This window comes from Callospermophilus lateralis, chromosome 19 (genome assembly GCF_048772815.1).
Source record: "Callospermophilus lateralis isolate mCalLat2 chromosome 19, mCalLat2.hap1, whole genome shotgun sequence".
NCBI lineage: Eukaryota > Metazoa > Chordata > Mammalia > Rodentia > Sciuridae > Callospermophilus > Callospermophilus lateralis.
In genome coordinates, this window is record NC_135323.1 from 28,489,876 (window position 1) to 28,502,197 (window position 12,322).

The window sequence follows — 12,322 nt, forward strand, 5'->3', positions numbered from 1 at the left end:
GTGGACCAGGGTAGCACCTGCCCCACCAGCACTGGGGCAGGTGGCCCAGCCTGAGGAGCTGGGTGGCTTGGGGATAGGGATACCAGATGGCTCTGGAAAGAGGCATCAGGAGCCTCAAAAGGCTCCAGCCAGAGGAAAAGCCCTCTGGCCCTCCCAGGTCAGGGAGCCGCTCATTCAGAAGGGCCAGCCCGTCTCACCCCTGCCAGGACGTGAGCAGCTGTCTTGCAGTGATGCCCACACCCGTGAGCAGAGCAAACACGAGGGCCTCTTCAGCAGGGCTCCAGGGGAGCAGAGATGCCTGTAGGGGTGGAGGCACTCTCTGCCCAGGGGACACTGTGTGCAGGCTCCCTGGGCAGATTCCCAGTGGCCCCTCAGCATCTCCAAACTGTGTCAAGGATTCCATTCTCAATAGCATGTCTCTTTTCCAGAGACCTCACCAGGCCCTCCAGGACCCACAGCCCGGCCCAGAACCCACAGTAAGCTATTAAGGAAGGTAAACAGAACACAAAGCCAGTGGCCGTTTATGTACAGAACAAGAGACGAGGCACCCCTCTCCAGGCTGCTGCTGGAAAGGGGGTAAACATGGTTTCAGAGCAGCTCAGATGCTGTGCGTGCCACGGGAGCTCATGCAGTAGCACTGACGGGCACGCCAGCAGAATGGGCAGGATCTACCAGATACCTTGGTGACGCCAGCCCTACACTGCACAATGTGTAAACAGGGAGGGAATCTGCGTCCCCAAGACCTGGCGGGCCCAGCAGGGGTGCACTGGGGTCCTTGCCGTCCCTGTGGCTGCACAGTGTCCTAACACGGAGGCCACACTGGGTTGCTACAGGCCCAGCAGGGTCAGTGGCCATGCTGACACCCCAGGCTGTCTCCTCTCAGCACTCGGGGCCACAGGAGGCCAGGATGGCTCCGGTGCCCAGCCTGCTGCTAATGCAGCCCAAAGCAGCGGCTCACTCTGGCTCAGGCCTCTTGTGGTAAAGGGATGGAGCCTCTGGACAAGTGGGGGCCTTTTCCCCTTCTGGTGGCCTCAGTGAATTAGTGTGGCCAGGCTCCAGGCTGCTGGCAAAGACCGTCTGAGCCTGGCACGCCTTGGAGCCCCCAGTGAACTCAGCTTCTTAGCAGGGCATCATGCAGACACTACCTGCCCACAGACACTGACCTGCCCTGGGAATGGGGCCTGGGCCTGGGAAATCGCCTGTAGGCCCTGCAGCCTCACCCCAGCAGCACCCACACCTGCGGGGACGACGTGTGCACCAGGCTCCCACTTCCTGCCCCCGCCAGGCCGCCCCACTCCTTCCAGGGCCAGGAGGGAAGCACCAAGCCAAGCTGAGTCCTGTGCCCGTCAGCGGTCCAGCCCTGTCCAACCTCGGGGAGCCATGCACTGGCAGGTGGTCACGAGGTCCGCCTCTGAACCCACGACCCTGGCCCTGCCGGCCACAGGTTCTGCTCTCAGAGACTCTCCGCTCACTGTGCTGCACAGAGCCCATGAGGGGACACGTGGGCTTCCTCTGCCCACAGCTCTTGGCAACCCAGCCTCCCGCATCACTGCAGTGCCATGTTCTGAGGGGCCGGCCCAGGCTTCCGGGTTATTTTGGCATCGAGACAGGAGTAAGACTTTGGTCGGGGCCTGCCTGGCCGCGTCCAGCAGCCTGGCGAGCATCTGCGTTTCTGGAAGCCCTGCCGTGGCCGTTCTGGTACAGCGGATGGTGCCATCCCAGGCGCCTGCGCGGCCCTCACACCACCTGCAGGCTGCGCTCGTGCCCGTCCAGTTGCACCTTGAGCTTGTGAAGCTCCTCAATCTCCCGGTTGTGGCGCTCTGTCTTGTGGCGCACCAGTGAGCGGTAGAAGTGGATGGTGAAGACCACGAAGATGAGGCCCACGGGCACCATGATGATGGTGGACACCAGCGCAGCCTGCCAGCCTGTGTGGCCCCCGGGGCCTGGCGCGGGGCCAGGCTGGCGCCTGGCATCCACAGGAAGGAACTTGATCCAGCAGAGCAACACCACCTCAGCCAGGAAGAGCAGAATGCCCAGCACGGTGGAGAAGCCCCAGGCCAGCTCGATGTAGGGATGCATGCGCTCGTGGGGTGATTCGCTGATGGAGTTGAGGTTGTGGATGTTGCTCACGGCCTCCACGTTGGGCAGGATGCAGGTGCTGATGAGCAGGGCGAACAGGTGCACAGCCACCAGCACAGTGGTGCAGGCGCTGAAGGCGATGAGCAGCGGCCGTGGGTACTGGTACTGCGTCTCCAGCTGCACCTCCACCATGGCCACCTGTCGAGGCACAGTGTGTGGGGGGGTGGGGCCAGGTGGGCAGAGCTGCACCTCGCCATGGCTTCCTGTGGGCCAGAGGGCTGGGCTGGGTGGGCTGAGGGGGCAGTGCCACAGGTACCCACACTCACCTGCCGTGGGACTCAGCCATACAGAGAGCCCCCAGAGCCCAGAGGGCACCCTCCTCACTGTTCACCTATTTCAAACTTTCCTTTTTTTCAGATTATAACTAAAAGAGCTCTCACGAACCTGAAAAGTACAGACGAGTGAAAATGTAGAGGGGTGGAGGTGGCAGGGAAAGGGCCTCACCTCTCAGGGGCACAGAGTAGGCACCTGGGTGCAGAGCCACAGCTGGCTGAGGCCACGCTGCCCTGAGAGCAGGTTGGCAGCATGTGGCTTTGCTACTGACACCAGAGTCAGGCCGAGGAGCGGCTTAGCCGAAAAGCAATGGCTGTTTAAACACATAAAAACTGACCTCTCAAAAAAGTGAATGTGGAGGCAACTTGGAGCTGCCCACCTGGACACCTCCTACAGAGAGCACAGGTGCGCCTCTCAGCTGAGATCAAAAGTGCAGACGGGCTGGGGCTGTGAACTTGCCTCCGGTGCGTGAGGCCCTGGGTTCAATCCTCAGCACCACATAAAAATAAATAAATAAAGATATTGTGCCCATCTACAACTAAAAAAAAAAAAAGGCTGGGGATGTGGCTCAAGCAGTAGCACGCTGGCCTGGCATGCATGGGGCGCTGGGTTTAATCCTCAACACCATATAAAAATAAAAAAATAAAGATATTGTGTCCACCTGAAATAAAAAAAAAACACACAGAGAGCCGGGTGGGTGGCGCACGCCTGTAATCCCAGCGGCTCAGGAGGCTGAAGCAGGAGGATCAGGAGTTCAAAGCCAGCCTCAGCAAAAAAGCGAGGCCCAGTGGTCGAGTACCCCTGGGTTCCATCCCCGGTACTCCCCCCGCGCCAAAAAAAAAAAAAAAAAAGTGCAGGGAAAAGCAGGTGCTCTAGACCGGGGACAGGGTGGGCAGTGAGGACCAGATGGCTGGGTGGGCAGGGTGTTGGTGTCGCGGGTGCAGGGCCCTGTGTGCAGCATCTGCGGGAGCAGCATGGGGGATGAAAGAGTGAGTGGCGGAACTTGGTGCCAGGCTTTGTTATAAGCTGGGGTTACCCTGTGGTGGTGCTGGGGGTGGAACCCAGGGACTCCTGCGTGCTGGGCATGCGCTCCACCACTGGGCCACGCCCCTCCGCCCTAAGTCTTTCCACAGCACCTGTTTTTTTTTTTGGCGGTACTAGGTATGGAACCCCGGTATGGAACCTCGCGCATGCCAGGCGACTGCTCCTCTCCGAGCTACACCTGCCCCTGCAATACTTAATATTTACTTTTTCATGTACTGGGTGTTGCACCAAGGGGCACTCTAGCACTCGGCTACATCCCCAGCTTTTTTTATTTTTTATTTGAGACAGGGTCTTCCTAATTTTTCCAGGCTGGCCTCAAAATTTCAATCCTCCGGCTTTAGCCTCCCAAAGAGCTGGGATTATAGGTGAGCACCACTGTACCCCGCAATTTTTAAAGTATATCTATGTACCATACTTTTATTTATTTTTGCAGTGCTATGGGTCATATGTAGTATACTTTGCTTAAATAAAAAATTGTTTTATTGTTTTTTTGCAGTGCTGGGAATTAAACCCAGGGCCTCACACATGTTGGCAAGCCCTCTACCACTGAGCTATGCTCTCAACCTTAAAACGTATGTATGTATGTATTTTTATTATTTTAACATTTTTAGGTGTGAATGAAACTTTATTCCTATTTGTTTTTATGTGGTGCTGAGAATCGAGCCCAATGCCTCACACGTGCTAGGCAAGTGCTCTACCACTAAGCCTCAGCCCCACCCCTAAAATTTATTTTTAAATGAAAGACAAAGACCACATTGGGAACCAGAAGCCAGGCTTACTCTGTGCCCCGAGGTCCCTGCCGCCATTCCTGGACCTGCCCTCCACACACCAGAGGGGGAGTTTGCAACAGCCCTTCCACACTTCCCCCAGATCAAGTCCACGCCCAGGGGGTCCTCCTTGGCTCCCCACCTCACCCTGGCCCACGGACCACCCAGTGGAGGATTTAGCCCAGGCCCACTAGGGTCTCTAAGGCTCACCAAGAACTTTTCCCCAGGCACCCAAAAGAAAAACTAGTCAAGAAAGGTGGTAGGGGAGGAGGCAGAAAGGGAGAAGGCCGAGGAAGGCCCTCTATCCATTGTTCTCCCCACTATCTGAGCCATCTCTGTTTTAAAAACCTCTGAGAAAAGCTGGGCACACATCTTTAATTCCAGGGACAGGGAGGCTGACGCAGGAGGATCCCAAGTTCGAGGCCAGACTCAAAAATTTAGTGAGACCTCTCTCAAAATAAAAAATAAGTAAGTAAAAAGGGCTGGGGATGTAGCTCAGTGGTAAATCACCCCTGGATTCAATCCTCAGTACCAAAGAAACAAAAACAAACAAGAAACTTAAAAAAAAAAAAAATCTCTAAGGAAGATTTCACAAGTTCCTTTGGCAACTGCTGTGTCAGAGCGAGAACCTTATCCCTCGTCCCTTCATGTTCCCATTAGTGATGACAAATCACTTGATTGGGAAAAGAAGATGGAGTAGTCCTAGTGGACCACAGCTGAACAGCTGTAGCAATTATGGCTGAGGCCTTGATGAAAGACACAGGCTGAGGAACCGCCTTTCTTCAGTGGCCTTGGGCAGGCTCCTGTTACCACAGAGGATATGGCCCAACGAAAGGCTCTCACAAACCACAGGGCCCAGGGTGGGGAACAAAGATGACTAAAAGGCAGAAGACAGGGCTCACACGAAGCAGCTTGGCTCTGCTGCAAGAGCAGGAAAAGTCAGAGGCCCCTGCACTGTGTGTGTGTGTGTGTGTGTGTGTGTGTTTAGTGTCTTTATTTATTTATTTTTATGTGTGCTCAGGACCAACCCAGTACCTCACCAGTGTGAGGCAAGCTCTACCCTGAGTCACAACCCCAGCCCTGCACTGTGTCTCTGCAGAGATTTTGCACGGAGGCTCGGGGTCACAGGCTCTGTGTTAGGGAAGGGGAAACGTGAAGACGTCAGCTGGGGGTGGGCACTGGTGCTCCCTGGGCCCAGGACCAGCCTCGCAGTTCTAACCAGGGAATACCAACAGGGGCTCACCTGTCCCTGTCCTTGGCCCAACTCAGCCCCTCCCTGATGACCTGCACTGGTCCCTCCCTCAGTTGCTTCCCGCCTTCCCAGAACCAGCCAGTTGGGCTGAGTCTGCAGCATGCCGTAGGCTGTGGCAGCTTCCCCAGGGGGAAACTTCTGGAAGAGGAGACACTGTGTCCACTGAGAAGAAATGAATTTGAACCAGCAAGCGTCAGTGCCGCAGCCGGGCAGAGGACAGACAGCGCCCCTGGGAGGTGCAGGTGACTTGAGCTTCCCCCTCCTGCCTCTCAGTGGCTGCTCACCACCCCGGAGGGTTGAAGTCTGAAAACACCTCCTCTTCTCCAGAATTCACTCATAAAACTTCACTTGCAGGGTTTGTTTTCAAATCTCAAAAGGCTGTGAAGTCTTCAAGTGGGTAAGCATTCAACACTGTGCAGTGACGGGCCACCCCGTAACCCCAGTGGCTTGGGAGGCTGAGACAGGAGGATTGCAAGGCCAAGGCCAGCCTCAGCAACTTATCGAGACTCTGTCTCAAAATTAAAAATAAAAAGGGCTGGGGGTGTAGCACAAGTCGAGTGCCCTGGGTTCAATGGCCAGCACCACCAAAAACCCAAACAACAACTTCTCACAAGCATTCCTTTAAATCAAACTTGAGAAAACACTCTTTTTTAACAAGATTAAAACCACAGGAAGAAAATCAGTAAGAGCCAAAGTTGTGCACCACCTGATTACACACTTCTGTAATCATGTTATAAAAATAAAACACAGGACCTTTAAATAAGTCTTTCTCTCAACCACAGACCTAAACACAAATGTGCTGCCTTCCAATGTGCTGCCTCTCAGCTGGGCAACCTCTGCAGCCCCGTGAGATTCCATGAGATCCCGCCCTCCGGCCCTCCAGCCCTCTCTGTCTAGGAGGAGGGCCCAGGGGACTGAGGAGGCTCCCTCTGCCTCCTGTTTTTTGCTTCTTGCTTTTTGTTTTGTTTCCTATTGGGGGTTGAACCCAGGGGTGCTTACCCGCTGAGCCACACCCCAGCCCTTTTACTGAGGCTGGCCTCAAACTGGTGATCCTCCCGCCTCAGCCTCTGATCTGAGCTGCTGGGATCACAGGCGTGTCCCACCACGCCCCCTCGGCTTTTTATTTTAAATTGCCCTGCCAATTTAACATCTGTGGGTTATAGAAAAACCATTGTTACAAAAAGAAATCAATCATTTCCAGCCCAAATGCACCTCAGCACACAGCAGTGAGGGCTGAGCCCTGCCATCCTCACCCTCTAGGACAATCCAGTGGGACAGGGAGTGGAATCAACAGCAGGCGTGGCTTTGCCAAGACTAACTCCTGTCCTGGGATGACTCAGAGGGAAAGTGGCGGGGAAGCAGGCCAGAACTTCTGCACCACCCGAGGAGGCCACACTTAGCCAGCGTCTACCTCCCCAACCCGCCTAACCCCAACCGATCCTGAGTCCTGCTCAAGTCCCGCAGGTGTCCCAGCTCCTGGGTGGCTCCAAGGAAGGGCTGCAGGGTGCCTTTCCCAGAAGCCCACCCCCCACTATCTTCTCATCACGAAGAGGGGCTTTCTGAGGATTCAGGCTTGGGGCTCCCTAGTCCTAGCAACCCTGCGTGGACAGCACAGTGCTCTGGGAGGAGCGGGTTGGACAGACTCCCCTGGTGCACCCTGGCTGTGGGGAGGAGCAGCATAGTGCTCTCCCAGGTGGGCCCTCGCCTCGCTGTACTCACCATGGCGAAGCCCGAGAGGAGGGCCGAGGTCCTGCTGGAGGCCTTCAGCTTGGCCCTGCTCAGGTAGAGCTTCCTCCAGGACAGGGCCTGCACTGAGTGGTGGTTGGAGGTGACCAGTTCCAGGTAGCTGCGGCGGACCCAGTCGCGGTAATCCATGCCCTTGTGGCCGGGCTCAGGGCAGGCCGGGGTGGAGGGGTCCACGGGGACGTTGAGCTCGGCACTCATGGTGGGGGCCAGGCTGCATGTAAGACAGGGACAATATCAGGTGCCCCAGATAGTTCTGGAGCCTTGAAAAGTCACACTTGTGCTGGGAGAGGTGGCACACGCCTATAATCCCAGCCACTAGGGAGGCTGAGGCAGGAGGATCATAAGTTTAAGATCAGCCTGGGCAACTTAGCAAGACCCTACGCAATGTAGCAAGACCTTGAATCAAAATGAAAAATAAAAAGGGCTGGGGTGTAGCTCGGTGGTAGAGCACCCCCGGGACTCCCCAGTACTGCAAAAAACACACACAGGAAAGAAAAGCCAGATTCCCAAGTCTGTTTAACCCTCCCAGGGCCTGCAGAGCTGTATAGGGCCCAAGGTAGAGTGGATGTGGGGTCCTGGTCTCTGAGGCGGTCCCCACACCACAGTGTGAGAGCCAGCTGCAGAAGAGGAGGGTCGGGGGCTCACCACCCACCACCACCTGCACAGCTAAAAGGCACCGCCCTCTCAGCGCTCAGAGAGGCTCCGACTCAGCGTGGCCCGTGGGTGAGCGGAACTTGAAGGCTGCCACTGAATCCCCTCATGTGTGCCACACGCCAGGAAGAGGCTACTGTGCATTCAGAGAGAGCCAAGGGGGTCGTAGGTGAGCTCAGTGGAGGAGCACTGGCTTGGCATGAGGAGGCCTGGGTTCCAGCCCCAGCAACAACGTGGGAGAAGAAAAAAAGTCTAGGCCCTAAAGAAATAGGGCCTGGCTGGGCATGGTGCCTCACGCCTGTAATTCCAGCAGCCTGGGAGGCTGAGGCAGGAGGATTCCAAGTTCAAAGCCAGCCTCAGCAATGGCAGGGCACTAAACAACTCAAGGAGACCCTGTCTCTAAGTAAAATACAAAATAGGGCTAAAATAGGGTTGGGGGTGTGGCTCAGTGGCCAAGTGCCCCTGAGTTCAATCCCCAGTACCAAAAAAAGAAAAGAAAAGAAACAGGAGTCTGACTCTGCTGCGAGATCCTGAGTGTGACGCCTGACCTGCGAACCTCAAGCCCTCATCTTCAGAACTGGGGACCTCGGGCTGCGTTGCAGCTCAGTAGTAGAGCACTTGCCTGCTGTGGGTGAGGCCCTGAATTCAAAACGAAAACTGGGGGTCCTCCCACCTCCAGGACCCTTGAAGACAATGCCCAAGATTCAAAACTGCATTCCATGACCAAGCGCCACCCACAGAACAAGCGCTTCCAAGGAACCACGGGCTGTTTAGATCCTACTAAATTTTAATCAGCATAGTTCACCCCCAAAGCAAATCCTTAGTTTATATAACTCAAAGAAGCCATCCTGGCTGCAACAGGAACCTGTGGCCAAATGAAAAATCAAAGCCCTCAAATGACATGAGCAACTTTTAAGGAGGAATGGAGACTGGAGACCCTTGCAGTCACCCCTCCTAGACACGGGGCTTGAAATGTGGCCCAAACATCAGAAGGACTGATTTGTTGAGATCTGTGAACTTAACCCAAGTCCCTGCTAATCTAAATAGGGGACTGGAGGGTCTCCAGGGGCTCCGGGGGCAGCCTGAGCAGCCTGGGATCTGGCTCTAATTAATCTCTGGGGCTTGCTTCAAGGACACAGGCACTTTGCTTGGCCTCAGTAACTTCTGCAATCAGATCCACTGTGCCTCCTGGAAAGCCCGCTCAGGCATTGAAAGCACATCGGGGTTCCCAGCTCCAAGGAGGGCACCTGGGAGGGGGTGGGCTGGGGGTGTTGACCAAAGTCAGCAGCAAAGAAACCATCCATCCACGTCTATCTCTAGGAGGGTAACAGGAAGATGTCAGAGGTGGGAAAAGGTCTCCCTTGATCTGCTTTTCTCCTCGTTCCCCACCAGGTCACAAAGTCACAGCTCTTTCTTACTAGCCAACCAACAAGACCCCTGCTCTGTTCTCTATCAGCCAAGGGATCAAGTCACGTACAGGAATGCCAACTTGGGCATCTGGGTTACACCTTGTCCTCATCTGCAGCCAGCAGTACTCATCCAAGCACTTCATCACTTGAAGGTCCCTTCCCTTGGAGAGAATTCAAAGAAATGTTGCTCACTGAACAATCTATGGGTTAGCTCCAAATAAATGAAAAGTGTCAGAATGTGGAAGTGCACATTTCCCTTTCCCCACACAGAACGGAACTGGGCCTGTGGTCCACTGGACAGTTCACAGGGAGCTAACCCTTGCCCTCCCATATCCCATAGATTCTTATGTAGTCTGTTCTTAGTTCTTAGGTTTCCAAGATCAAAGAGGCAGAATCTCATCTTTAAGGAACTTACTGCCAGTGGGGGACGAACTCAAAGGAGTGACTCTCAATGAGCCAACTGCTGCAGAGGACAGGAAGGGAGCAGAGAAGGGCTGGCTACCTAGCACTGAGGCAGGGGAAAGCTCCCCACGAGCAACACCAGAGAGCAAGGTTAGGGGACTCAGACCCAAGTACTAAACTGGCCCTGAGAGGGACCCTCCCTCAAAAGATAAAATGCTGCAGCAGGGAGGGTTCTGAAAGGCAGGAAGACCAGCTTTGGACACATGTCTGGGGACAAGGTGGAAAGGCTGGCTGCCTGGCAGGCAGGGAGAAGACACTTGGAGCAGGGGAGCAGCATGGGGCGGGGCCTGCATGGCCAGCAGTGTAACTGTAGGGTTCTCTCTGGTGGTGCTTGGCCCTGGGGGATGGAGAGACTGATGGGTCTGATGGAGGCCCTGCTGGGTCCATCTGTATTGGAACCACATTCATTCAGTGAAATAGTGGGTGGACTGAAAAGACTGGGAGCCTGGTGCCCCCAGGAAGGGACATTGGGGTACAGCAGAGGGAAGCCTAGGGGCCACCAGTGAATGGCAGCTGGGCTCCAGTCAGAGTGGAGATTACAGCCTCAGAGAAGTGAAGGCTGAGGACAGCCTCTGGGGAGAGGCTGGACTCTGCTGCAGATGTCCCTAGAGTGTGTGTGTTTGTGGGGAGTGGGGGCTGGGCAGGAAGGGCTGCCTGCCGGCCTGGAACTGGGTCCCCAAGGTAGGGAAGCTACTTCCTCCAGAGGTACCAGCCAGGATAGAATTCAAATCCACCCTTCACCCTCCCAGCCAGGACCTACGGGCGACAGTCTGTGCCCCAAGGGGTGGCCCAGAGTCTGGTCCCCAGCTCCAGGCTCAGGGAGGATGTAAGGGGGGCCAAGATGGAGCCGACATTTCTGTCAGACGCACAAGCTCCCAAGGATGCTCTCCTGGCTAAACCTTTTGGGATTTCTTGGTTGTTTTTATCAGGAGCGGTCTGAGAAAAGAGGTCTGGAGAAAGAAGCAGCGATTCTCCTAGGCGGGCTGGTCGGAATGGGTCCCAGGAGCCGGGTTCAGAGTTTGTCTGCCTTGACTTCCTCTGAACATCTGGGGCACGGGAAATGTCGCTGTCACACAAGGGTGCAGGGAGGGGACCCTGTAGCTCCCGCAAGCGTCCACCTGCATCTCCTGTCCCTTCCCCTCGCGAAGCCCCGGATTCGGCCGGTACCCACAATTTCCGAATCCTCTGGGCACCGCACCACGCTCGGAATCCCGCGGGACTGGCCACCTGGCCGCCCCCACCCCCACGGCCATCCTCTTTTCGCTCCGTCCCAAGCCTCCCCAGGGCCAGTCCCTTTTCTGTCCAGTGTCCCCGGTCCGATTCGGCCCCCCAGCGGGGCGGGAAGCACCCCGCGCCCCCCGCCCGGAGGCCGGAGGCCGGGGGAGCAGGGGACGCGCCCGCGCCGACACTCACCGGAGCTCCCCTGCCCGTCGCCCCGGCGCCGCTCCGGGCTCGCGGCAGGCAGCGGTGGCGTGGCCCAGTGGCGTGGCCCCGCCGGGCGCGGAGCGCGGCCCCCTCCCTCCTTCCGCCGCGAGCGCGGGGTCCCCCGGCCCCGCCTCCGCCGGCCGCCCCGCCCCCGCCGGCCGCCGCAGCCGCTGCCAAGGCAACGGCGCCCCGCCGTCACGTGACCGGCCCACGGGGAGCTGGGGCACGTGACCCGCCGGGTGGGGGGACGGGAGCTCCGGGGTCTCCTTCCCCGCCGGGACCACCGTGGGGCTGTGCCCCGGGAAGATCGCGAGCTGGGGTCACCTCTCCCGCCTCCGCCGGTGCAGGATGACTGGCCGGTGGCGAGGCGAGCCAGAGGACGGGGCCCCACTCGGGCCACCTACTCACGAGCTGGACTTTCTCTGGCCCTGGATCAAACGGAAAGTACCGCCAGGGCCACTCCCGCCGGCCCGTGGGGGGAGGGGGACTGAGCACTGACGAGGAGGACTGAGCACTGACGAGGAGCGCCTGGGTTCACAGCCTCCGAGGATGCCCAGCATCGCCCTTGCCCCGGGGAGGGTGGGGTGGAGCAAAGGGTGGAAGGGCCTGGCCGCGCCCGAGTTTGCCCAGGGTGGGTGCGGGCACCACGCGGAGCCCGCACCGAGCCAGTCTGGGTCGCCCGGGTCACACCGCCCACTCCCAGGGAGACCTAACCCGGCACAGCAACCCCGGCCCCCCGGGATCTGCGCGGAGAGCTCACGACCGCACCAAAGGGCTGCCGGGCTACCGCCCGCCCCTTCGGGCGCTCTGCAGCGAACCTCTCACCCTTGGATGAGCGTTGCGGTTTTACGACCGAGATATTCAAACAGGAGCGTTCTTTTCAGGAAGTGCACATGAATAATTCACAGAGAGGCAGGATGGGTTCATATCAACCCGCCGGTGCCAGACGGCCCCAAAGGGTCCTTCCTTCGTGCCTGGTAGGCTGCTGTGTGCCCTACATAGGATTTTTCCATCTGTCACAACAGCATTCGACCGTGACACATTTATCCAAAATGAAAGAAAAATTCCACTCCTGTCACCCAGTCCAGGTTTTCCGACAATTGTGAGAGTATAAACGTTGCAAATGCCAGGCTAAATCCCTTTACACTTCAAGT

At 57.1% G+C, this 12,322-nt stretch overlaps 2 protein-coding genes and 1 long non-coding RNA gene across 3 annotated transcripts in view; 1 reads left to right on the forward strand and 2 right to left on the reverse strand.

The window, feature by feature from the left end:
- Orai2 (ORAI calcium release-activated calcium modulator 2) lies at positions 1 to 7,419 on the reverse strand. Its single transcript, XM_076839840.2, has 2 exons — positions 7,195 to 7,419; positions 1 to 2,277 (listed from the first exon to the last, which is right to left on the reverse strand). Exons 1-2 carry the CDS (start codon positions 7,417 to 7,419, stop codon positions 1,738 to 1,740), a joined length of 765 nt encoding a protein of 254 aa, XP_076695955.1. The 3' UTR covers positions 1 to 1,737.
- On the forward strand, positions 3,949 to 9,518 carry LOC143384743 (uncharacterized). Its single transcript, XR_013089421.1, has 2 exons — positions 3,949 to 4,028; positions 9,265 to 9,518. It is a non-coding gene; the product is annotated as an uncharacterized LOC143384743 (long non-coding RNA).
- Positions 7,359 to 12,322, reverse strand: part of Prkrip1 (PRKR interacting protein 1) — a 27,137-nt gene continuing 22,173 nt past the window's right edge. Inside the window, exon 6 of the mRNA XM_076839842.1 lies at positions 7,359 to 7,432. Within this exon, the coding sequence (XP_076695957.1) occupies positions 7,416 to 7,432 (17 nt within the window). The 3' untranslated portion in view covers positions 7,359 to 7,415. The remainder of the gene's footprint in view (positions 7,433 to 12,322) is intronic.